This window comes from Rutidosis leptorrhynchoides, chromosome 4 (genome assembly GCF_046630445.1).
Source record: "Rutidosis leptorrhynchoides isolate AG116_Rl617_1_P2 chromosome 4, CSIRO_AGI_Rlap_v1, whole genome shotgun sequence".
Lineage (NCBI taxonomy): Eukaryota > Viridiplantae > Streptophyta > Magnoliopsida > Asterales > Asteraceae > Rutidosis > Rutidosis leptorrhynchoides.
Window position 1 is genome coordinate 580528189 of NC_092336.1, and position 25588 is coordinate 580553776.

The 25588-nt window shown below is 34.9% G+C and overlaps 2 protein-coding genes across 2 annotated transcripts; both read left to right on the forward strand.

Moving 5' to 3' along the window:
- Nucleotides 1-22241: 22241 nt before the first annotated feature.
- Nucleotides 22242-23042, forward strand: LOC139842837 (ATP-dependent DNA helicase pfh1-like). The gene has a single exon (XM_071832938.1). The coding sequence runs from the start codon at nucleotides 22242-22244 to the stop codon at nucleotides 23040-23042; it is 801 nt and encodes a 266-aa protein (XP_071689039.1).
- Nucleotides 23043-23104: 62 nt separating this feature from the next.
- Nucleotides 23105-24007, forward strand: LOC139842838 (uncharacterized). Its single transcript, XM_071832939.1, has one exon. It carries the CDS (start codon nucleotides 23105-23107, stop codon nucleotides 24005-24007), a length of 903 nt encoding a protein of 300 aa, XP_071689040.1.
- The last annotated feature ends 1581 nt before the right edge of the window (nucleotides 24008-25588 follow it).

Below are 25588 nucleotides of genomic sequence, written 5' to 3' on the forward strand. Positions count from 1 at the left end.
TATAAAAACAAAATGGACGTTAAGGGTAGACAACTGAATATTTTAGAAGACCTACCAGAGGATATAATTGAGGAAATCTTGTCTAGAGTCGGTCAGAATTCATCAACACATTTAGTTATGGCGAAATTAACTTGTCAAACATTTGAAAGACTTTCCGGAAATGCCTTAGTTTATAAAAGGCTTTCCTTTGATAGGTGGGGTATATCACATTGGGGAGACCGTAAGTTACGCCGTATTTTCTTTAAAGCATTAAATGCGGGGAACCCAAATGCAATTTTACGCTACGGGTTAAGAACCTATTTTGACTCAACATATCCCAACATAGGATTTCGTGAATTAGAAAGAGCTTCTAACATGCAACATAAAGAAGCATGTTATGCTTACGGGTTAGTGATGTTCGCTTCTTACCAAAGTGAGAAAAAGAATATCGGATTGCAACTTTTAAATAAAACCTTCCCACAAGTGACGGATTCAGTAGTTGGGGTGAGAAACAAGGTTTTTAAATTATTACGGGGCTGTTGGACATTACGAAACCCTCGTCCTTTTGACGACGTTACAACATGCTGCCTAGCCAATGGTCATAACGGTTATTTTCCACAGGACCAAGGATGGGAAGTCGTCTTAGTAAAACCAGAATGCATGACTTGTTTCTAGACTTATGAATTACGTGTCTTTATTTCCTTTGCTGAACAACTTGCGTATTAACTAGATTTATCTTCAAAACTGTCCTGTATCATAGTGTACTATATTTCATGTTATATGTAATATAGCGAAGTTGTAAGTTTGAAGAATATTTGTATGTGATATATTATTATAATCAGTTTTTCATATGGAATTGTAGTAGTTGAATTGTATATTAGCTAATAAGTATGAACTTAACGGGTAGGTAGTACCCGAATTTAAACTTATAAAACGCTAATATGAAGAAAAAGCTTTTATAAATGAGTTCATATTATGCTACGAAATACTATTGACTACTCTTAATATTCTGTATGATTAACTCGATTCAGTTGTCTATTTTGAAGGAAATGGCACCGACTACTCGACACACCATGAATATGAACGAAGAGGAATTTCGTTCCTTTCTTGCTGCAAACATAGCCGCAGTACAGGCTGCGCTACATACCAACAATAATGCTGAATCTAGCAATGCAGCTAACGGCGCAAGAAATCGTGTAGGATGCACCTACAAAGAATTCACTGCCTACAAACCTTTGGAATTTGATGGAACCGAAGGACCAATTGGATTAAAACGGTGGACTGAGAAAGTCGAATCGGTGTTTGCCATAAGTAAGTGTACTGAAGAGGACAAAGTTAAGTACGCTACGCATACCTTCACAGGTACTGCGTTAACGTGGTGGAACACCTATCTTGAACATGTAGGATAAAATGTTGCTTACGCACTACCGTGGTCGGCATTCAAGCAATTGATGAACGAGCAGTATCGTCCTAGAAACGAAGTCAATAAACTCAAGGCAGAACTTAGAGAGTTACGAACACAAGGGTTCGACATTACCAAATATGAACGACGATTCACAGAGTTGTGCCTATTGTACCCGGGAGCATTTGAAGATGAAGAAGAGAAGATCGACGCGTTTGTAAAAGGGTTACCAGTAAGGATTCAAGAAGATGTAAGTTCACACGAGCCCACTTCTATACAGAAGGCAAGTCGAATGGCTCATAAACTCATAAATCAGATTGAGGGAAGAATTAAAGAGCAGGCAGCCGAAGAAGCCAACACGAAACAACTCAAGAGGAAGTGGGAGGAAAACGGTGACAACCTCAATAACAACAACGGCAATTCTAACAACAACAATCGCAACAACTATCCCAACAACCGCAACAACAATCGCAACAATAAACGCAATTCTAACAATAACTACAACAAACATCCCAACAACAACAACAACTACAACAACTGTTTCAACAACAATAACAATCCCAACAACAACCTCAATAACAACAACGGCAACAAAAACCAAAAACAGCCATGTCATAGGTGTGAAGAAAATCACCAGGGGTTTTGCACGACATTTTGCAACAGGTGTAAAAGAAATGGTCATAGTGCGACAAAGTGTGAGGTCTACGGACCAAAGTTTAACAGAACGAAGGGAGCAAATAATACCGGAACAAGTAATGCCGAAACAAATAGTGTCGGAGCAAGTAATACCAACGCTGTTTGTTATAAATGTGGAAAACCGGGCCACATTATTAGAAATTGCCCGAATCAGGGGAATACTAATGGGCAGGGCTGTGGAAGAGTTTTCAATATTAATACGGCAGAAGTACAGATAGACTCGGAGCTTGTTACGGGTACGTTTATTATTGACGATAAATCTGCTTATGTTTTATTTGATTCGGGTGCGCATAGAAGCTATATGAGTAGAGAATTTTGTGCTAAATTAAGTTGCCCATTGACGCCTTTGGATAGTAAATTTTTACTCGAATTAGCAAATGGTAAATTAATTTCAGCAGATAATATAAGTCGGAATCGAGAAATTAAACTGGTTAGCGAAACATTTAAGATTGACTTGATACCAGTAGAGTTAGGGAGTTTTGATGTGATAATCGGTATGGACTGGTTGAAAGAAGTGAAAGCAGAGATCGTTTGTTACAAAAATGCAATTCGCATTATACGAGAAAAAGGAAAACCCTTAATGGTGTACGGAGAAAAGAGCAACGCAAAGTTAAATCTTATTAGTAACCTGAAGGCACAAAAACTAATAAGAAAAGTTTGCTATGCTGTGCTAGCACACGTCGAGAAAGTCAATTCCGAAGAAAATAACATCAATGATATTCCCGTCGCAAAAGAATTTCCCGATGTATTTCCAAAAGAATTACCGGGACTACCTCCACACCGATCCGTTGAATTTCAAATAGACCTTGTACCGGGAGCTGCACCAATAGCTCGTGCTCCATACAGACTCGCACCTAGCGAAATGAAGGAACTTCAGAGCCAATTACAAGAACTTTTAGAGCATGGTTTCATTCGACCAAGCACATCACCGTGGGGAGCTCCTGTTTTGTTTGTCAAGAAGAAAGATGGTACATTCAGGTTGTGTATCGACTACCGAGAGTTGAACAAACTTACCATCAAGAACCGCTGCCCACTACCGAGAATCGACGACTTATTTGATCAACTACAAGGCTCGTCTGTTTATTCGAAGATCGATTTACATTTTGGATATCATCAAATGCGGGTGAAGGAGGATGATATTCCAAAGACTGCTTTTAGGACGCGTTACGGTCATTACGAGTTTATGGTTATGCCATTTGGATTGACTAACGCACCAGCTGTGTTCATGGACCTCATGAACTAAGTGTGTGGGTCATATCTTGACAAGTTTGTCATTGTTTTCATCGATGACATACTTATTTACTCGAAGAATGATCAAGAGCACGATGAACACTTGAGAAAAGTGCTAGAGTTGTTAAGGAAAGAAAAACTGTACGCTAAGTTTTCAAAGTGTGCATTTTGGTTGGAAGAAGTTCAATTCCTCTGTCACATAGTGAACAAAGAAGGTATTCAGGTGGATTCAACAAAGATTGAAACCGTTGAAAAGTGGGAAACCCCGAAAACTCCAAAATACATACGCCAGTTTTTAGGACTAGCTGGTTACTACAGAAGGTTCATCCAAGACTTTTTCAGAATAGCAAAACCCTTGACTGCATTAACGCATAAAGGGAAGAAATTTGAATGGAAGGATGAACAAGAGAAAGTGTTTCAGTTATTGAAGAAAAAGTTAACTACGGCACCTATATTGTCATTACCTGAAGGGAATGATATTTTGTGATATATTGTGATGCCTCAAAGCAAGGTCTCGGTTGTGTATTAATGCAACGAACGAAAGTAATTGCTTATGCGTCTAGACAATTGAAGATTCACGAACAAAATTATACGACGCATGATTTGGAATTAGGCGCGGTTGTTTTTGCATTAAAGACTTGGAGGCACTACTTATATGGGGTCAAAAGTATAATATATACCGACCACAAAAGTCTTCAACACATATTTAATCAGAAACAACTGAATATGAGGCAGCGTAGGTGGATTGAATTGTTGAATGATTACGACTTTGAGATTCGTTACCACCCGGGGAAAGCAAATGTGGTAGCCGACGCCTTGAGCAGGAAGGACAGAGAACCCATTCGAGTAAAATCTATGAATATAATGATTCACAAAAACCTTACTACTCAAATAAAGGAGGCGCAACAAGGAGTTTTAAAAGAGGGAAATTTAAAGGATGAAATACCCAAAGGATCGGAGAAGCATCTTAATATTCAGGAAGACGGAACCCGGTATAGGGGTGAAAGGATTTGGGTACCAAAATTTGAAGATATGAGAGAAATGGTACTTAAAGAAGCTCATAAAACCAGATACTCAATACATCCTGGAACGGGGAAGATGTACAAGGATCTCAAGAAATATTTTTGGTGGCCGGGTATGAAAGCCGATGTTGCTAAATACGTAGGAGAATGTTTGACGTGTTCTAAGGTCAAAGCTGAGCATCAGAAACCATCAGGTCTATGTAGTGACCCGAACTTTTCCATGTTTATATATATTAATTGAGATTGATATTTACATGATTAAATGTTTCCAACATGTTAAGCAATCAAACTTGTTAAGACTTGATTAATTGAAATATGTTTCATATAGACAATTGACCACCCAAGTTGACCGGCGATTCACAAACGCTAAAACTTGTAAAAACGACATGACGATATATATATATATGGATATACATATGGTTAACATGAGATTATGATAATTAAGTATCTCCATAATCATATTAATAATGAGTTATATACATATAAACAAGACTACTAACTTAAGGATTTCGAAACGAGACATATATGTAACGATTATCGTTGTAACGACATTTAAATGTATATATATATCATATTAAGATATATTAATATATCATAATATCATGATAATATAATAATTTAACATCTCATTAGATATAATAAACAATGGGTTAACAACATTAATTGAGATCGTTAACTTAAAGGTTTCAAAACAACACTTACATGTAACGACTAACGATGACTTAACGACTCAGTTAAAATGTATATACATGTAGTGTATTTAGATGTATTAAAATACTTTTGGAAGACTTCAAGACATATATCAAAACACTCATACTTAACGAAAATGGTTACAGTTACTTTCCCATTCTTTTCTTTCATCAAGAATTCTAGTCGTATTATTACCCGAATTATACACAGCTTCAAAACGTACTTACTATGGGTATATACCAATAGGAACTAGCATGGGATTCCACTCTTGATTATGTCATGTATGACTAATCAATTTTAACTTCTACCATGAGCTAGTCAACTAACTAGAACTCCTTTTAACCCCACTCACCACTCACCAATTACCACTCATCATTCACTCCATTTCACTTCCAATTCTCTTTCTAATTCTCTCTCAACACACACACACTATTATGAATGTATTTTTCCAGTAGTTAATCATCATCTTCATCAAAAATCACTTCAAGAATCAAGCTATAATCATCATTGGAAGAACACTTCAAGAACACTTCAAAAATCCCTTCAAGTTTACTAATTTACTTCCAAGCTTTCTAATCCATTCCAAGTAATCATCTAAGATCAAGAAACCTTTGTTATATACAGTAGGTTATCTTTCTTATTCAAGGTAATATTCATATTCAAACTTTGATTCAATTTCTATAACTATAAACTATCTTAATTCGAGTAAAAATCTTACTTGAACTTGTTTTTGTGTCATGATCCTACTTCAAGAACTTTCAAGCCATCCAAGATCTTTTGAAGCTAGATCATTTCTTGTCACTTCCAGTAGGTTTACCTACTAAACTTGAGGTAGTAATGATGTTCATAACATCATTCGATTCATATATATAAAACTATCTTATTCGAAGGTTTAAACTCGTAATCACTAGAACATAGTTTAGTTAATTCTAAACTTGTTCGCAAACAAAAGTTAATCCTTCTAACTTGACTTTTAAAATTAACTAAACACATGTTCTATATCTATATGATATGCTAACTTAATGATTTAAAACCTGGAAACACGAAAAACACCGTAAAACCGGATTTACGCCGTCGTAGTAACACCGCAGGCTGTTTTGGGTTAGTTAATTAAAAACTATGATAAACTTTGATTTAAAAGTTGTTATTCTGAGAAAATGATTTTTATTATTAACATGAAACTATATCCAAAAATTATGGTTAAACTCAAAGTGGAAGTATGTTTTTTAAAATGGTCATCTAGACGTCGTTCTTTCGACTGAAATGACTACCTTTACAAAAACGACTTGTAACTTATTTTTCTGACTATAAACCTATACTTTTTCTGTTTAGATTCATAAAATAGAGTTCAATATGAAACCATAGCAATTTGATTCACTCAAAACGGATTTAAAATGGAGAAGTTATGGGTAAAACAAGATTGGATAATTTTTCTAATTTTAGCTACGTGAAATTTGGTAACAAATCTATTCCAACCATAACTTAATCAACTTGTATTGTATATTATGTAATCTTGAGATACCATAGACACGTATACAATGTTTCGACCTATCATGTCGACACATCTATATATATTTCGGAACAACCATAGACACTCTATATGTGAATGTTGGAGTTAGCTATACAGGGTTGAGGTTGATTCCAAAATATATATAGTTTGAGTTGTGATCAATACTGAGATACGTATACACTGGGTCGTGGATTGATTCAAGATAATATTTATCGATTTATTTCTGTACATCTAACTGTGGACAACTAGTTGTAGGTTATTAACGAGGACAGCTGACTTAATAAACTTAAAACATCAAAATATATTAAAAGTATTGTAAATATATTTTGAACATACTTTGATATATATGTATATATTGTTATAGGTTCGTGAATCAACCAGTGGCCAAGTCTTACTTCCCGACGAAGTAAAAATCTGTGAAAGTGAGTTATAGTCCCACTTTTAAAATCTAATATTTTTGGGATGAGAATACATGCAGGTTTTATAAATGATTTACAAAATAGACACAAGTACGTGAAACTACATTCTATGGTTGAATTATTGAAATCGAATATGCCCCTTTTTATTAAGTCTGGTAATCTAAGAATTAGGGAACAGACACCCTAATTGACGCGAATCCTAAAGATAGATCTATTGGGCCTAACAAACCCCATCCAAAGTACCGGATTCTTTAGTACTTCGAAATTTATATCATATTCGAAGGGTGTCCCGGAATGATGGGGATATTCTTATATATGCATCTTGTTAATGTCGGTTACCAGGTGTTCACCATATGAATGATTTTTATCTCTATGTATGGGATGTGTATTGAAATATGAAATCTTGTGGTCTATTGTTACGATTTGATATATATAGGTTAAACCTATAACTCACCAACATTTTTGTTGACGTTTAAAGCATGTTTATTCTCAGGTGAATATTAAGAGCTTCCGCTGTTGCATACTAAAATAAGGACAAGATTTGGAGTCCATGTTTGTATGATATTGTGTAAAAACTGCATTCAAGAAACTTATTTTGTTGTAACATATTTGTATTGTAAACCATTATGTAATGGTCGTGTGTAAACAGGATATTTTAGATTATCATTATTTGATAATCTACGTAAAGCCTTTTAAACCTTTATTGATGAAATAAAGGTTATGGTTTGTTTTAAAATGAATGCAGTCTTTGAAAAACATCTCATATAGAGGTCAAAACCTCGCAACGAAATCAATTAATATGGAACGTTTTTAATCAATAAGAACGGGACATTTCAGTTGGTATCCGAGCGTTGGTCTTAGAGAACCAGAATTTTGCATTAGTGTGTCTTATCGAGTTTGTTAGGATGCATTAGTAAGTCTGGACTTCGACCGTGTTTACTTGAAAAATGATTGCTTAACAAATTTTGTTGGAAACTATATATTTTTAACATGTGAATATTATGTGATATAATAATCTCTTAACGCGTTTGATATTATGTGATAGATGTCTACCTCTAGAACAAGTCCCATTGACTCACCTAATAATAATGAAGAGTCAAATGTAAATTGGAATGATTCGTGGACTGATTCACAAGTTCCCGAAGAGGAACCGGAAGAAGAGTCGAAATCGGAAGAAGAATCAGAACCGGAAGAGGAGGAACCGGATGAAGAAATAGAACCGGTGGGGGAAATAATAAAACGGTTAAGTAAAATAAAATCCTCAACCAACCAACCAAGGTTAATTATGGTCAATGGTGTTTCCGCCAAGGAAGCAAAATATTGGGAGGATTACCAATTCTCCGATGAATCGGATTCCGACGAGAATTCCGATGATGTTATAGAAATTACCCCAACTGAATTTAAAAAGGCAAAAGAAAATAATAAGGGAAAGGGCATAAAAATAGAGAAATCTAATTCCAACCCCGATGAACTTTATATGTATCGTCAACCCCCGAAGTCCTTAAGTTGTAACAATGACCCGGGAACCTCTAAACCACCAGATTTTTCTAAACCAATGTGGAAAATTACGGCTCGTATTAGGGGAACATCATATATCCCTAGAAACTTGGCAAAACGAACCAAAACCGAAGAAGAAGAAACAAGCGAGTCGGAATAAGATATTTGTATTCGTGTGGTGTAATATATGTAATATAGTGTGCTTATGCTTTATGATATATGTAAAAATTGCTTGTATTAATAAGTATTTTTTTTTATGAATCTAACTCTTGTCTATTTTACAGTATAAAAACACAAAATGGATAGACAACCCAATATTTTAAGAGACCTACCCGGAGACATGATTGATGAAATCTTGTCTAGAGTAAGTCAGAATTCTTCGGCACAACTATTTAAGGCGAGATCAGTTTGTAAGACATTCGAAGAACGTTCCAAGAATGCCTTGGTTTATAAAAGGCTTTCGTTCGAAAGATGGGGGATATCACATTGGGAAATCCATAAGTTACGATGTGTTTACTTTGACGCATATATTGCAGGGAACCCAAATGCTATTTTACGCAATGGGTTAAGAAATTATTTTGACTCAATATATCCGAATATTGGACTTCGTGATTTAGAAAAAGCTGCTAACATGCAACATAAAGAAGCATGTTATGCTTACGGATTAGTAATGTTCGCTTCTCACCAAAGTGAGAACAAGAACATCGGGCTACAACTATTAAACAAAACGTTCCCACAAGTGACGGAGTCGATAATTGGGGTAAGAAATGAGGTTTTTAGATTGTTACGGGACTGTTGGACATTACGTAACCCTCGTCCCTTTGACGACGTTACAACACGCTGTCTTATCAACGGCCATAACGGTTATGTTCCACAAGACCAAGGATGGGAAGTAATCCTAGTAAAACCAGAATGCATGACTTGTTTCTGGACGTATGAATTACGTGTCTTTAGTGCCTTTGCTGAACGACTTGTGTACTAGCTAGAATTATCTTCACAACCATCTTGTATCAAATTTATTGTGTGCTATATTTCATGCTATATGTAAAATAAGCGGTATTGTAAGTTTGTAAAATATTGTGTAAAAGTTTGAACGCGAAATATTATTATAATCAGTTTTTCATATAGAATTGTAGTAGTTGAATTGTATATTAGCTACTAAGTATGAACTTAACGGGTAGGTACTACCCGAATTTAAACTTATAAAACGCTAATATGAAGAAAAAGCTTTTATAAATGAGTTCATATTATGCTACGAAATACTATTAACTACTCGTAATATTCTGTATGATTAACTTGTTCCATTTGACTATTTTGAAGGAAATGGCACCGACTACTCGACACACCGTGAATATGAATGAAGAGGAATTCCGTACTTTTCTAGCTTCAAACATAGCCGCAGTACAGGCTGCGCTACATACCAACAATAACCTTGGATCTAGCAGTACCGGAAATCGTGTAGGATGCACCTACAAAGAATTCACTGCCTGTAAACCTTTGGAATTTGATGGAACCGAAGGACCGATCGGATTGAAACGGTGGACCGAGAAGGTCGAATCGGTGTTTGCCATAAGTAAGTGTACTGAAGAGGACAAAGTAAAGTACGCTACGCATACCTTCACAGGTTCTGCGTTAACATGGTGGAATACCTATCTAGAGCAAGTGGGACAAGACAATGCGTACGCACTACCATGGTCAGCATTCAAGCACTTGATGAACGAGAAGTACCGTCCCAGAACCGAGGTCAATAAGCTCAAGACAGAACTTAGAGGGTTACGAACCCAAGGATTTGATATTACCACGTACGAAAGACGATTCACAGAATTGTGCCTATTGTGTCCGGGAGCATTCGAAGATGAGGAAGAGAAGATCGACGCGTTTGTGAAAGGATTACCGGAAAGAATCCAAGAAGATATAAGTTCACACGAGCCCGCCTCCATACAACAGCCATGTAGAATGGCTCACAAACTAGTGAACCAGATTGAAGAAAGAATTAAAGAACAGACTGCTGAAGAGGCCAATGTGAAGCAAGTCAAAAGAAAGTGGGAGGAAAACGGTGATAAGAATCACCAATACAACAACAACAGCAATTACAACAATAATCGCAACAATTATCCCAACAATCGCAACATCAATCGAAACTACAACAAACGGCCCAACAACAACAACAACAACAACAACAACAACAACAACAGCAACTACAACAATCATCCCAATAACAATAATAACCGCAACAACAACAACAATCAGAAGCAGCTATGCCAAAGGTGTGAAAAGTATCACTCGGGGTTCTGCACCAAATTTTTCAACAAGTGTAAAAGAAATGGTCATAGCGCGGCGAAGTGTGAGGTCTACGGACCAGGGGTTAATAGAACGAAAGGAACAAATGGTGTCGGAATGAGTAATGGCGGAGCAAGTAGTGTCGGAGCAAGTTATGCCAATGTAGTTTGTTATAAATGTGGAAAACCGGGCCACATTATTAAAAATTGCCCGAACCAGGAGAACACGAATGGACAAGGCCGCGGAAGAGTTTTCAATATTAATGCGGCAGAGGCACAGGAAGACCCGGAGCTTGTTACGGGTACGTTTCTTATTGACAATAAATCTGCTTACGTTTTATTTGATTCGGGTGCGGATAGAAGCTATATGAGTAGAGATTTTTGTGCTAAATTAAGTTGTCCATTGACGCCTTTGGATAGTAAATTTTTACTCGAATTAGCAAATGGTAAATTAATTTTAGCAGATAATATATGTCGGAATCGAGAAATTAAACTGGTTAGCGAAACATTTAAGATTGATTTGATACCAGTAGAGTTAGGGAGTTTTGATGTGATAATCGGTATGGACTGGTTGAAAGAAGTGAAAGCAGAGATCGTTTGTTACAAAAATGCAATTCGCATTATACGAGAAAAAGGAAAACCCTTAATGGTGTACGGAGAAAAGGGCAACACGAAGCTACATCTTATTAGTAATTTGAAGGCACAAAAACTAATAAGAAAAGGTTGCTATGCTGTTCTAGCACACGTCGAGAAAGTACAAACTGAAGAAAAGAGCATTAATGATGTTCCCGTCGCAAAAGAGTTTCCCGATGTATTTCCGAAAGAATTACCGGGATTACCCCCACATCGATCCGTTGAATTTCAAATAGATCTTGTACCAGGAGCTGCACCAATAGCGCGTGCTCCTTACAGACTCGCACCCAGCGAGATGAAAGAACTACAAAGCCAATTACAAGAACTTTTAGAGCGTGGTTTCATTCGACCAAGCACATCACCGTGGGGAGCTCCTGTTTTGTTTGTCAAGAAGAAAGATGGTACATTCAGGTTGTGTATTGAATACCGAGAGTTGAACAAACTTACCATCAAGAACCGCTACCCACTACCGAGAATCGACGACTTATTTGATCAACTACAAGGCTCGTCTGTTTATTCAAAGATTGACTTACGTTCAGGGTATCATCAAATGCGGGTGAAAGAAGATGATATTCCAAAGACTGCTTTCAGAACACGTTACGGTCATTACGAGTTTATGGTCATGCCATTTGGTTTAACTAATGCACCAGCTGTGTTCATGGACCTTATGAACCGAGTGTGTGGACCATACCTTGACAAGTTTGTCATTGTTTTCATTGATGACATACTTATTTACTCAAAGAATGACCAAGAACACGGTGAACATTTGAGAAAGGTGTTAGAAGTATTGAGGAAGGAAGAATTGTACGCTAAATTTTCAAAGTGTGCATTTTGGTTGGAAGAAGTTCAATTCCTCGGTCACATAGTGAACAAAGAAGGTATTAAGGTGGATCCGGCAAAGATAGAAACTGTTAAAAAGTGGGAAACCCCGAAAACTCCGAAACACATACGCCAGTTTTTAGGACTAGCTGGTTACTACAGAAGGTTCATCCAAGACTTTTCCAGAATAGCAAAACCCTTGACTGTATTAACGCATAAAGGGAAGAAATTTGAATGGAAGGATGAACAAGAGAAAGCGTTTCAGTTATTGAAGAAAAAGCTAACTACGGCACCTATATTGTCATTGCCTGAAGGGAATGATGATTTTGTGATTTAATGTGACGCATCAAAGCAAGGTCTCGGTTGTGTATTAATGCAACGAACGAAGGTGATTGCTTATGCGTCTAGACAATTGAAGATTCACGAGCAAAATTATACGACGCATGATTTGGAATTAGGCGCGGTTGTTTTTGCATTAAAGACTTGGAGGCACTACTTATATGGGGTCAAAAGTAATATATATACCGACCACAAAAGTCTTCAACATATATTTAATCAGAAACAACTGAATATGAGGCAGCGTAGGTGGATTGAATTATTGAATGATTATGACTTTGAGATTCGTTACCACCCGAGGAAGGCAAATGTGGTAGCCGATGCCTTGAGCAGGAAGGACAGAGAACCCATTCGAGTAAAATCTATGAATATAATGATTCGTAATAACATTACTACTCAAATAAAGGAGGCGCAACAAGGAGTTTTAAAAGAGGGAAATTTAAAGGATGAAATACCCAAAGGATCGGAGAAGCATCTTAATATTCGGGAAGACGGAACCCGGTATAGGGCTGAAAGGATTTGGGTACCAAAATTTGGAGATATGAGAGAAATGGTACTTAGAGAAGCTCATAAAACCAGATACTCAATACATCCTGGAACGGGGAAGATGTACAAGGATCTCAAGAAACATTTTTGGTGGCCGGGTATGAAAGCCGATGTTGCTAAATACGTAGGAGAATGTTTGACGTGTTCTAAGGTCAAAGCTGAGCATCAGAAACCATCAGGTCTACTTCAACAACCCGAAATCCCGAAATGGAAATGGGAAAACATTACCATGGATTTCATCACTAAATTGCCAAGGACTGCAAGTGGTTTTGATACTATTTGGGTAATAGTTGATCGTCTCACCAAATCAGCACACTTCCTACCAATAAGAGAAGATGACAAGATGGAGAAGTTAGCATGACTGTATTTGAAGGAAGTCGTCTCCAGACATGGAATACCAATCTCTATTATCTCTGATAGGGATAGCAGATTTATTTCAAGATTCTGGCAGACATTACAGCAAGCATTAGGAACCCGTCTAGACATGAGTACTGCCTATCATCCACAAACTGATGGACAGAGCGAAAGGATGATACAAACGCTTGAAGACATACTACGAGCATGTGTTATTGATTTCGGAAACAGTTGGGATCGACATCTACCGTTAGCAGAATTTTCCTACAACAACAGCTACCATTCAAGCATTGAGATGGCGCCGTTTGAAGCACTTTATGGTAGAAAGTGCAGGTCTCCGATTTGTTGGAGTGAAGTGGGGGATAGACAGATTACGGGTCTGGAGATTATACAAGAAACTACCGAGAAGATCATCCAAATTCAACAACGGTTGAAAACCGCCCAAAGTCGACAAAAGAGCTACGCTGACATTAAAAGAAAAGATATAGAATTTGAAATTGGAGAGATGGTCATGCTTAAAGTTGCACCTTGGAAAGGCGTTGTTCGATTTGGTAAACAAGGGAAATTAAATCCAAGGTATATTGGACCATTCAAGATTATTGATCGTGTCGGACCAGTAGCTTACCGACTTGAGTTACCTCAACAACTCGCGGCTGTACATAACACTTTCCACGTCTCGAATTTGAAGAAATGTTTTGCTAAAGAAGATCTCACTATTCCGTTAGATGAAATCCAAATCAACGAAAAACTTCAATTCATCGAAGAACCCGTCGAAATAATGGATCGTGAGGTTAAGACTTAAGCAAAACAAGATACCAATTGTTAAGGTTCGATGGAATGCTCGTAGAGGACCCGAGTTCACCTGGGAGCGTGAAGATCAGATGAAGAAGAAATACCCGCATCTATTTCCAGAAGATTCGTCAACACCTTCAACAGCTTAAAATTTCGGGACGAAATTTATTTAACGGGTAGGTACTGTAGTGACCCGAACTTTTCCATGTTTATATATATTAATTGAGATTGATATTTACATGATTAAATGTTTCCAACATGTTAAGCAATCAAACTTGTTAAGACTTGATTAATTGAAATATGTTTCATATAGACAATTGACCACCCAAGTTGACCGGCGATTCACGAACGTTAAAACTTGTAAAAACGACATGACGATATATATATATGGATATACATATGGTTAACATGAGATTATGATAAGTAAGTATCTCCATAATCATATTAACAATGAGTTATATACATATAAACAAGACTACTAACTTAAGGATTTCGAAACGAGACATATATGTAACGATTATCGTTGTAACGACATTTAAATGTATATATATCATATTAAGATATATTAATATATCATAATATCATGATAATATAATAATTTAACATCTCATTAGATATAATAAACAATGGGTTAACAAAATTAATTGAGATCGTTAACTTAAAGGTTTCAAAACAACACTTACATGTAACGACTAACGATGACTTAACGACTCAGTTAAAATGTATATACATGTAGTGTATTTAGATGTATTAAAATACTTTTGGAAGACTTCAAGACATATATCAAAACACTCATACTTAACGAAAATGGTTACAGTTACTTTCCCATTCTTTTCTTTCATCAAGAATTCTAGTCGTATTCTTACCCGTATTATACACAGCTTCAAAACGTACTTACTATGGGTATATACCAATAGGAACTAGCATGGGATTCCACTCTTGATTATGTCATGTATGACTAATCAATTTTAACTTCTACCATGAGCTAGTCAACTAACTAGAACTCCTTTTAACCCCACTCACCACTCACCAATTACCACTCATCATTCACTCCATTTCACTTCCAATTCTCTTTCTAATTCTCTCTCAACACACACACACTATTATGAACGTATTTTTCCAGTAGTTAATCATCATCTTCATCAAAAATAACTTCAAGAATCAAGCTATAATCATCATAGGAAGAACACTTCAAGAACACTTCAAAAATCCCTTCAAGTTTACTAATTTACTTCCAAGCTTTCTAATCCATTCCAAGTAATCATCTAAGATCAAGAAACCTTTGTTATATACAGTAGGTTATCTTTCTTATTCAAGGTAATATTCATATTCAAACTTTGATTCAATTTCTATAACTATAAACTATCTTAATTCGAGTAAAAATCTTACTTGAACTTGTTTTTGTGTCATGATCCTACTTCAAGAACTTTCAAGCCATCCAAGATCCTTTGAAGCTAGATCATTTCTTGTCACTTCCAGTAGGTTTACCTACTAAACTTGAGGTAGTAATGATGTTCATAACATCATTCGATTCATATATATATAACTATCTTATTCGAAGGTTTAAACTCGTAATCACTAGAACATAGTTTAGTTAATTCTAAACTTGTTCGCAAACAAAAGTTAATCCTTCTAACTTGACTTTTAAAATTAACTAAACACATGTTCTATATCTATATGATATGCTAACTTAATGATTTAAAACCTGGAAACACGAAAAACACCGTAAAACCGGATTTACGCCGTCGTAGTAACACCGCGGGCTGTTTTGGGTTAGTTAATTAAAAACTATGATAACCTTTAATTTAAAAGTTGTTATTCTGAGAAAATGATTTTTATTATTAACATGAAACTATATCCAAAAATTATGGTTAAACTCAAAGTGGAAGTATGTTTTCTAAAATGGTCATCTAGACGTCGTTCTTTCGACTGAAATGACTACCTTTACAAAAACGACTTGTAACTTATTTTTCCGACTATAAACCTATACTTTTTCTGTTTAGATTCATAAAATAGAGTTCAATATGAAACCATAGCAATTTGATTCACTCAAAACGGATTTAAAATGAAGAAGTTATGGGTAAAACAAGATTGGATAATTTTTCTCATTTTAGCTACGTGAAATTTGGTAACAAATCTATTCCAACCATAACTTAATCAACTTGTATTGTATATTATGTAATCTTGAGATACCATAGACACGTATACAATGTTTCGACCTATCATGTCGACACATCTATATATATTTCGGAACAACCATAGACACTCTATATGTGAATGTTGGAGTTAGCTATACAGGGTTGAGGTTGATTCCAAAATATATATAGTTTGAGTTGTGATCAATACTGAGATACGTATACACTGGGTCGTGGATTGATTCAAGATAATATTTATCGATTTATTTCTGTACATCTAACTGTGGACAACTAGTTGTAGGTTATTAACGAGGACAGCTGACTTAATAAACTTAAAACATCAAAATATATTAAAAGTGTTGTAAATATATTTTGAACATACTTTGATATATATGTATATATTGTTATAGGTTCGTGAATCAACCAGTGGCCAAGTCTTACTTCCCGACGAAGTAAAAATATGTGAAAGTGAGTTATAGTCCCACTTTTAAAATCTAATATTTTTGGGATGAGAATACATGCAGGTTTTATAAATGATTTACAAAATAGACACAAGTACGTGAAACTACATTCTATGGTTGAATTATCGAAATCGAATATGCCCCTTTTTATTAAGTCTGGTAATCTAAGAATTAGGGAACAGACACCCTAATTGACGCGAATCCTAAAGATAGATCTATTGGGCCTAACAAACCCCATCCAAAGTACCGGATGCTTTAGTACTTCGAAATTTATATCATATCCGAAGGGTGTCCCGGAATGATGGGGATATTCTTATATATGCATCTTGTTAATGTCGGTTACCAGGTGTTCACCATATGAATGATTTTTATCTCTATGTATGGGATGTGTATTGAAATATGAAATCTTGTGGTCTATTGTTACGATTTGGTATATATAGGTTAAACCTATAACTCACCAACATTTTTGTTGACGTTTAAAGCATGTTTATTCTCAGGTGAATATTAAGAGCTTCCGCTGTTGCATACTAAAATAAGGACAAGATTTGGAGTCCATGTTTGTATGATATTGTGTAAAAACTGCATTCAAGAAACTTATTTTGTTGTAACATATTTGTATTGTAAACCATTATGTAATGGTCGTGTGTAAACAGGATATTTTAGATTATCATTATTTGATAATCTACGTAAAGCCTTTTAAACCTTTATTGATGAAATAAAGGTTATGGTTTATTTTAAAATGAATGCAGTCTTTGAAAAACGTCTCATATAGAGGTCAAAACCTCGCAACGAAATCAATTAATATGGAACGTTTTTAATCAATAAGAACGGGACATTTCAGTCTACTTCAACAACCCGAAATCCCGGAATGAAAATGGGAAAACATTACCATGGATTTCATCACTAAATTGCCAAGTTTTGCAAGTGGTTTTGATACTATTTGGGTAATAGTTGATCGTCTCACCAAATCAGCACACTTCCTACCAATAAGAGAAGATGACAAGATGGAGAAGTTAGCACGACTGTATTTGAAGGAAGTCGTCTCCAGACATGGAATACCAATCTCTATTATCTCTGATAGGGATGGCAGATTTATTTCAAGATTCTGGCAGACATTACAGCAAGCATTAGGAACTCGTCTAGACATGAGTACTGCCTATCATCCACAAACTAATGGGCAGAGCTAAAGGACGATACAAACGCTTGAAGACATGCTACGAGCATGTGTTATTGATTTAGGAAACAGTTGGGATCGACATCTACCGTTAGCAGAATTTTCCTACAACAACAGCTACCATTCAAGCATTGAGATGGCGCCGTTTGAAGCACTTTATGGTAGAAAGTGCAGGTCTCCGATTTGTTGGAGTGAAGTGGGGGATAGACAGATTACGGGTCCGGAGATAATACAAGAAACTACCGAGAAGATCATCCAAATTCAACAACGGTTGAAAACCGCCCAAAGTCGACAAAAGAGCTACGCTGACATTAAAAGAAAAGATATAGAATTTGAAATTGGAGAAATGGTCATGCTTAAAGTTGCACCTTGGAAAGGCGTTGTTCGATTTGGTAAACGAGGGAAATTAAATCCAAGGTATATTGGACCATTCAAGATTATTGATCGTGTGGGACCAGTAGCTTACCGACTTGAGTTACCTCAACAACTCCCGGCTGTACATAACACTTTTCACGTCTCGAATTTGAAGAAATGTTTTGCTAAAGAAGATCTCACTATTCCGTTAGATGAAATCCAAATCAACGAAAAACTTCAATTCATCGAAGAACCCGTCGAAATAATGGATCGTGAGGTTAAAAGACTTAAGCAAAACAAGATACCAATTGTTAAGGTTCAATGGAATGCTCGTAGAGGACCCGAGTTCACCTGGGAACGAGAAGATCAGATGAAGAAGAAATACCCGCATTTATTTCCAGAAGATATGTCAACACCTCCAACTGCTTAAAATTTCGGGACGAAATTTATTTAACGGGTAGGTACTGTAGTGACCCGAACTTTTCCATGTTTATATATATATTAAATGAAATTGTTATTTACATGATTAAGTGTTTCTAACATGTTAAGCAATCAAACTTGTTAAGACTTGATTAATTGAAATAGGTTTCATATAGACAATTGACCACCCAAGTTGACCGGTGATTCACGAACGTTGAAACTTGTAAATACTATATGATGACATATATATGGATATATATATATATATATATATATATATATATATATATATATATATATGTATATATATATATATATATGTATATATATATATATATATATATATATATATATATATATATATATATATATATATATATATATATATATATATATATATATATATATAGTTAACATGATATTATGATAAGTAAACATATCATTAAGTATATTAACAATGAACTACATATGTAAAAACAAGACTACTAACTTAATGATTTTGAAACGAGACATATATGTAACGATTATCGTTGTAACAACATTTAATGTATATATATCATATTACGAGATATTCATACATCATAATATCATGATAATATAATAATTTAAAATCTCATTTGATATTATAAACATTGGTTTAACAACATTTAACAAGATCGTTAACCTAAAGGTTTCAAAACAACACTTACATGTAACGACTAACAATGACTTAACGACTTAGTTAAAATGTATATACATGTAGTGTTTTAATATGTATTCATACACTTTTGAAAGACTTCAATACACTTATCAAAATACTTCTACTTAACAAAAATGCTTACAATTACATCCTCGTTCAGTTTCATCAACAATTTTACTCGTATGCACCCGTATTCGTACTCGTACAATACACAGCTTTTAGATGTATGTACTATTGGTATATACACTCTAATGATCAGCTCTTAATAGCCCATGTGAGTCACCTAACACATGTGGGAACCATCATTTGGCAACTAGCATGAAATATCTCATAAAATTACAAAAATATGAGTAATCATTCATGACTTATTTACATGAAAACAAAATTACATATCCTTTATATCTAATCCATACACCAACGACCAAAAACATCTACAAACACTTTCATTCTTCAATTTTCTTCATCTAATTTATCTCTCTCAAGTTCTATCTTCAAGTTCTAAGTGTTCTTCATAAATTCTACAAGTTCTAGTTTCATAAAATCAAGAATACTTCCAAGTTTGCTAGCTTACTTCCACTCTTGTAGAGTAATCATCCAACCTCAAGAAATCTTTCTTATTTACAGTAAGATATCTTTCTAATACAAGGTAATACTCATATTCAAACTTTGATTCAATTTCTATAACTATAACAATCTTATTTCGAGTGGAAATCTCACTTGAACTTGTTTTCGTGTCATGATTCTACTTCAAGAACTTTCAAGCCATCCAAGATCCTTTGAAGCTAGATCCATTTGTCTCTTTTCCAGTAGGTTTATCCACAAAACTTGAGGTAGTAATGATGTTCATAACATCATTCGATTCATACATATAAAGCTATCTTATTCGAAGGTTTAAACTTGAAATCACTAGAACATAGTTTAGTTAATTCTAAACTTGTTCGCAAACAAAAGTTAATCCTTCTAACTTGACTTTTAAAAACAACTAAACACATGTTCTATATCTATATGATACGCTAACTTAATGATTTAAAACCTGGAAACACGAAAAACACCGTAAAACCGGACATACGCCGTCGTAGTAACACCGCGGGCTGTTTTGGGCTTGATAATTAAAAACTATGATAAACTTTGATTTAAAAGTTGTTCTTCTGGGAAAATGATTTTTCTTATGAACATGAAACTATATCCAAAAATCATGGTTAAACTCAAAATGGAAGTATGTTTTTCAAAATGGTCATCAAGACGTCGTTCTTTCGACTGAAATGACTACCTCTTACAAAAATGACTTGTAACTTATATTTCTGACTATAAACCTATAATTTTTCTATTTAGATTCATAAAATAGAGTTCAATATGAAACCATAGCAATTTGATTCACTTAAAACGGATTTAAAATGAAGAAGTTATGGGTAAAACAAGATTGGATATTTGTTGATTTTTGTAGCTACGGGAAATATTAACAATTCTATACAAATCATATCCTAGCTAACTTATATTGTATTATACATGTATTCTAATATATTATGTAATCTTGAGATACCATAGACACGTATGCAAATGTTTTGACATATCATATCGACCCATGTATATATATTATTTGGAACAACCATAGACACTCTATATGCAGTAATGTTGGAGTTAGCTATACAGGGTTGAGGTTGATTCCAAAAATATATATACTTTGAGTTATGATCTAGCCTGAGACATGTATACACTGGGTCGTGGATTGATTCAAGATAATACATATCGATTTATTTCTGTACATCTAACTGTGGACAACTAGTTGTAGGTTACTAACGAGGACAGCTGACTTAATAAATTTAAAACATCAAAATGTATTAAAAGTGTTGTAAATATATTTTGAACATACTTTGATATATATGTACATATTTGTTATAGGTTCGTGAATCGACCAGTGGCCAAGTCTTACTTCCCGACGAAGTAAAAATCTGTGAAAGTGAGTTATAGTCCCACTTTTAAAATCTAATATTTTGGGATGAGAATACATGCAGTTTTATAAATGTTTTACGAAATAGACACAAGTAATTGAAACTACATTATATGGGTGAATGATCGAAGCCGAATATGCCCCTTTTGCTTGGTAGCCTAAGAATTAGTAAACTGATCTACTAATTGACGCGAATCCTAAAGATAGATCTATTGGGCCTAACGAACCCCATCCAAAGTACCGGATGCTTTAGTACTTCGAATTCATTTTTATCACGTCCGAAGGATTTCCCGGAATGATAGGGGATATTCTTATATGCATCTTGTTAATGTCGATTACCAGGTGTTCACCATATGAATGAATTTTATCTCTATGTGTGGGATGTATATTGAAATATGAAATCTTTTGGTCTATTATTATGATTTGATAATATATAGGTTAAACCTATAACTCACCAACATTTTTGTTGACGTTTTAAGCATGTTTATTCTCAGGTGATTATTAAGAGCTTCCGCTGTTGCATACTAAAATAAGGACAAGATTTGGAGTCCATGCTTGTATGATATTATGTAAAAACTGCATTCAAGAAACTTATTTTTGATGTAATATATTCTTATTGTAAACCATTATGTAATGGTCGTGTGTAAACGGTATATTTTAGATTATCATTATTTGATAATCTACGTAATGCTTTTTAAACCTTTATCGATAAAATAAAGGTTATGGTTGTTTTAAAAATGAATGCAGTCTTTGAAAAACGTCTCATATAGAGGTCAAAACCTCGCGACGAAATCAATTAATATGGAACGTTTATAATCAATATGAACGGGACATTTCAGCTACGTACTCTCGTTTGTCACATACTGATGTATTGCGATGTTGCTGATCCAGTGAAACTTTGGAGACAAACATGGAAATTAATGTCAGACGACATACCTCTTCGTGCAGCATCGTCGTTACATATGTCAAGTATAACAATAAATTCAGCAGAGTTACAAGGATATATACTCTATGAGCTTCAAATACTGCTAAATGAGCATTCTAAAAATGTTTCTGATTTTGGCTTACCATCGATTCCACAACATTTGCTAGATGACCTTCAAAACAGGCTCATGATGCAAGAGAAGAATTATGATCGCGATGCATTAACAATTGAAAGATCTATATTGTTGAGCAAACTGAACCATAAACAGAAGATGGTTTGTGATATGGTTATCAATGCGAATATTAATCGAAAACAAGAACTAATATTCGTATATGGCCATGGAGGTACAGGGAAAACCTTTCTTTGGAAAGCACTTACAACATCGTTAAGAGCTGAAGGAAAAATCATTTTAGCTGTAGCTTCTTCTGGTATTGTATCACTACTATTACCATCAGGGCAAACAGCGCATTCGAGGTTCAGAATACCGCTAGATTTAACTAATGAAAGTGTTTGTAATATAAAGAAGAAAACTCAAATGGCATCACTCTTGACAAAAACGAAGCTCATTATTTGGGATGAGGTACCAATGAATGATCGCAAATGCATAGAAACACTCGATCGAACGTTGAGAGATATTTTCAATGCTCCAGATGTTCCTTTTGGAGGTCTCAGCTTCATTTTAGGTGGTGATTTTCGTCAAACTTTAACAGTCAAAAAAGATGCAGCAAATTCGAGATTTTAGATGCTTCTATTGTTTATTCACCTTTATGGAAGCATTTTCAAATAATAACACTAGAGGAAAATATGCGATTGTTACAACCAAACCTCACGCATATAGAGAAAGAAAACATTAAGTTGTATGCGGAGTGGTTACTACAAATTGGAAATGGGAACATCGGCGATCCAGACGATTCTGATCCTCTAAATGCATCATGGATCAAAATACCAGACGAATTCTGCATCAATGATGATGAGAATGGTTTATCAAATATCATATCATTCATATACAACGATGATCTGTTACGGCAACCAAATGCAATACAATTACAACAACAAGCTATCGTGTGTCCACGAAACGAAACCGCTGATATTATTAACGAAGTAATCATTTTAAAGATTGAAAGAGAAGAAAGAACTTATACGAGTTTCAATTTTGCCATTCCTTATAACAACGACGGAGGTCAGGCAGAATTGTTATATCCTGCAGAGTATCTCAACTCACAAAATTTTCCCAGCCTCCCTCCGCACGTGCTCACACTCAAAGTTGGCGTTCCGATAATATTATTACCAAATCTGAACATAGCTGGCGGTTTATGCAACGGAATACGGATGATAACGACACAACTGTTAGCGAGACATATTGAAGCCGAAATCATCACAGGAACTAAAATTGGGCAGAAAGTTTACCTCCCAAGAATCAATTTATTTCATAAAGACAACGTGTTACCCTATATTTTTAAAAGATTCCAACATACCGTCAAAATATCTTACGCGATGACGATTAGCAAAAATCAAGGGCAATCGCTCAACAAAATCGGAATTTATCTTCCAAAACCCGTTTTTAGTCACGGTCAATTATACGTCGCTCTGTCAAGAGCAACAACTCCCCATGGTTTAAAAATCCTCATAAAAAAAGATGAAAAAGGAAACCCTAACGTCACAAAAAATATAGTCTACAAAGATTTTTTGAAAAGCATTTTAGCTTAGCAGGTATTATGCATCTCTATATAATTTTATATATATTTAACTAAGATACTTGCCTCTTAACAATCATTGCAGCATGGAACAACAATTACCAATCTCCTCCTTGCGCCCAGGTGATCGACTAAAAATGATTGAAGTCCTAGCTTACAGGCATTGGGTAATGAAGAGAGCGAGGAACCCGAAGCCCGTTGGATTCTGCATCCTTCTAATAGATGTACATGCAAGCACACAACCCAAAAAAAAAAAATACAGATCTTTGTTTACACATAACCCATTGTATTATTATGAAAACTTTAACAAAGATCCTAAGATTATTCAATTAATGACAGTATCTGTACTAGGACCTCAAAGAAAAGGCATTCCTAGAAACTGTCCAAAAGGCATTTCTTTTGTAAGTTTTGTTAATGGACAATAAGCAATTCAGTGGTTATATGCATCAATTGTTAACTCTAGGCTATGTTCAACCCAATTAACCCAGTCGATCCGTTCACTTTTGTAACTTTTTTGTGTGAACTTAGCCGATTAAAACAATCAATTACACTTTGATGTTGTCGAAGCTCATTATAAAGAAGAATGTTGCTGTTGCATTTAAATGACAGAAAGACAAATTTGTAATTCACATATTAGAACATGGGAACTTAGGAACTACAGAATCTACTATTTCGTTGACCACGTTTTGTTTGAAAATAATGATCCATTTAAGATAGAGCCATTTAGTGACCAATTTCAAGCTGACTATTAACTTACATGTTGACCCGTTTAATGTTTACAAAGATGTGACGAAAAAACTTCGATTTAGTATATATTAGTAATAGTAATTAGCAATTCGTAATATGCTTTTAAAAAGGTAAAAGCGACCTCGAGAAGTAAAGTATACTCGGAGAATAAATTTGTGTCTACTGTTAAAAATCCATCTTTCATGGTAAAAGCAAAACAACATATGCAATTAGAAGTAACATCCGGAAAAGCAAAACATAAAAAGAAAAATCGGAGAGTAATAAACCCATGATACAGCAGTGAGCCAATTTTGACCCATTTACTTGAAAGGGTTGACCACAAAATTTCTATTGTTTTAGTAGCAAACTCATGAGTGATCTTGGTTGCAAACAACTACTTACTCCTAAAAGAATTCTGTTAACTATCACAAATCAAAGTGTCCTCAAATTAGCATTACCGATAAGCAAACCTAAAAGATAGAGTTGAAAATGCCTAATGAGTTAGGAGTAATAAGTTAGAAATAAATATAGACAAATGGATGTTTAAGGTGACAATTTCAACCCATTAATGGTTTATATCTACATAAGAATCTAAATAAAAGCTAACAATAAATTTGTATAAAAAAATGCCATTACTAACCATTGACATGTTCGCAAATTGTAGCTTCATGTTTGCTTTCCCATTAAACCCATCTTTACAAATTCGTAAACGACCTTCAAAACAAAAAACACGATATGCCCAATTTCTGTCAAACAATTGAACGTATTCATTCTAGTCACATTACAGTGTACCTTTTATGGGAAGTTAATCATAGCCACCACAAGTAAAGAAACAAATACAGTGTAAATATAAATCAACTTATCAAGG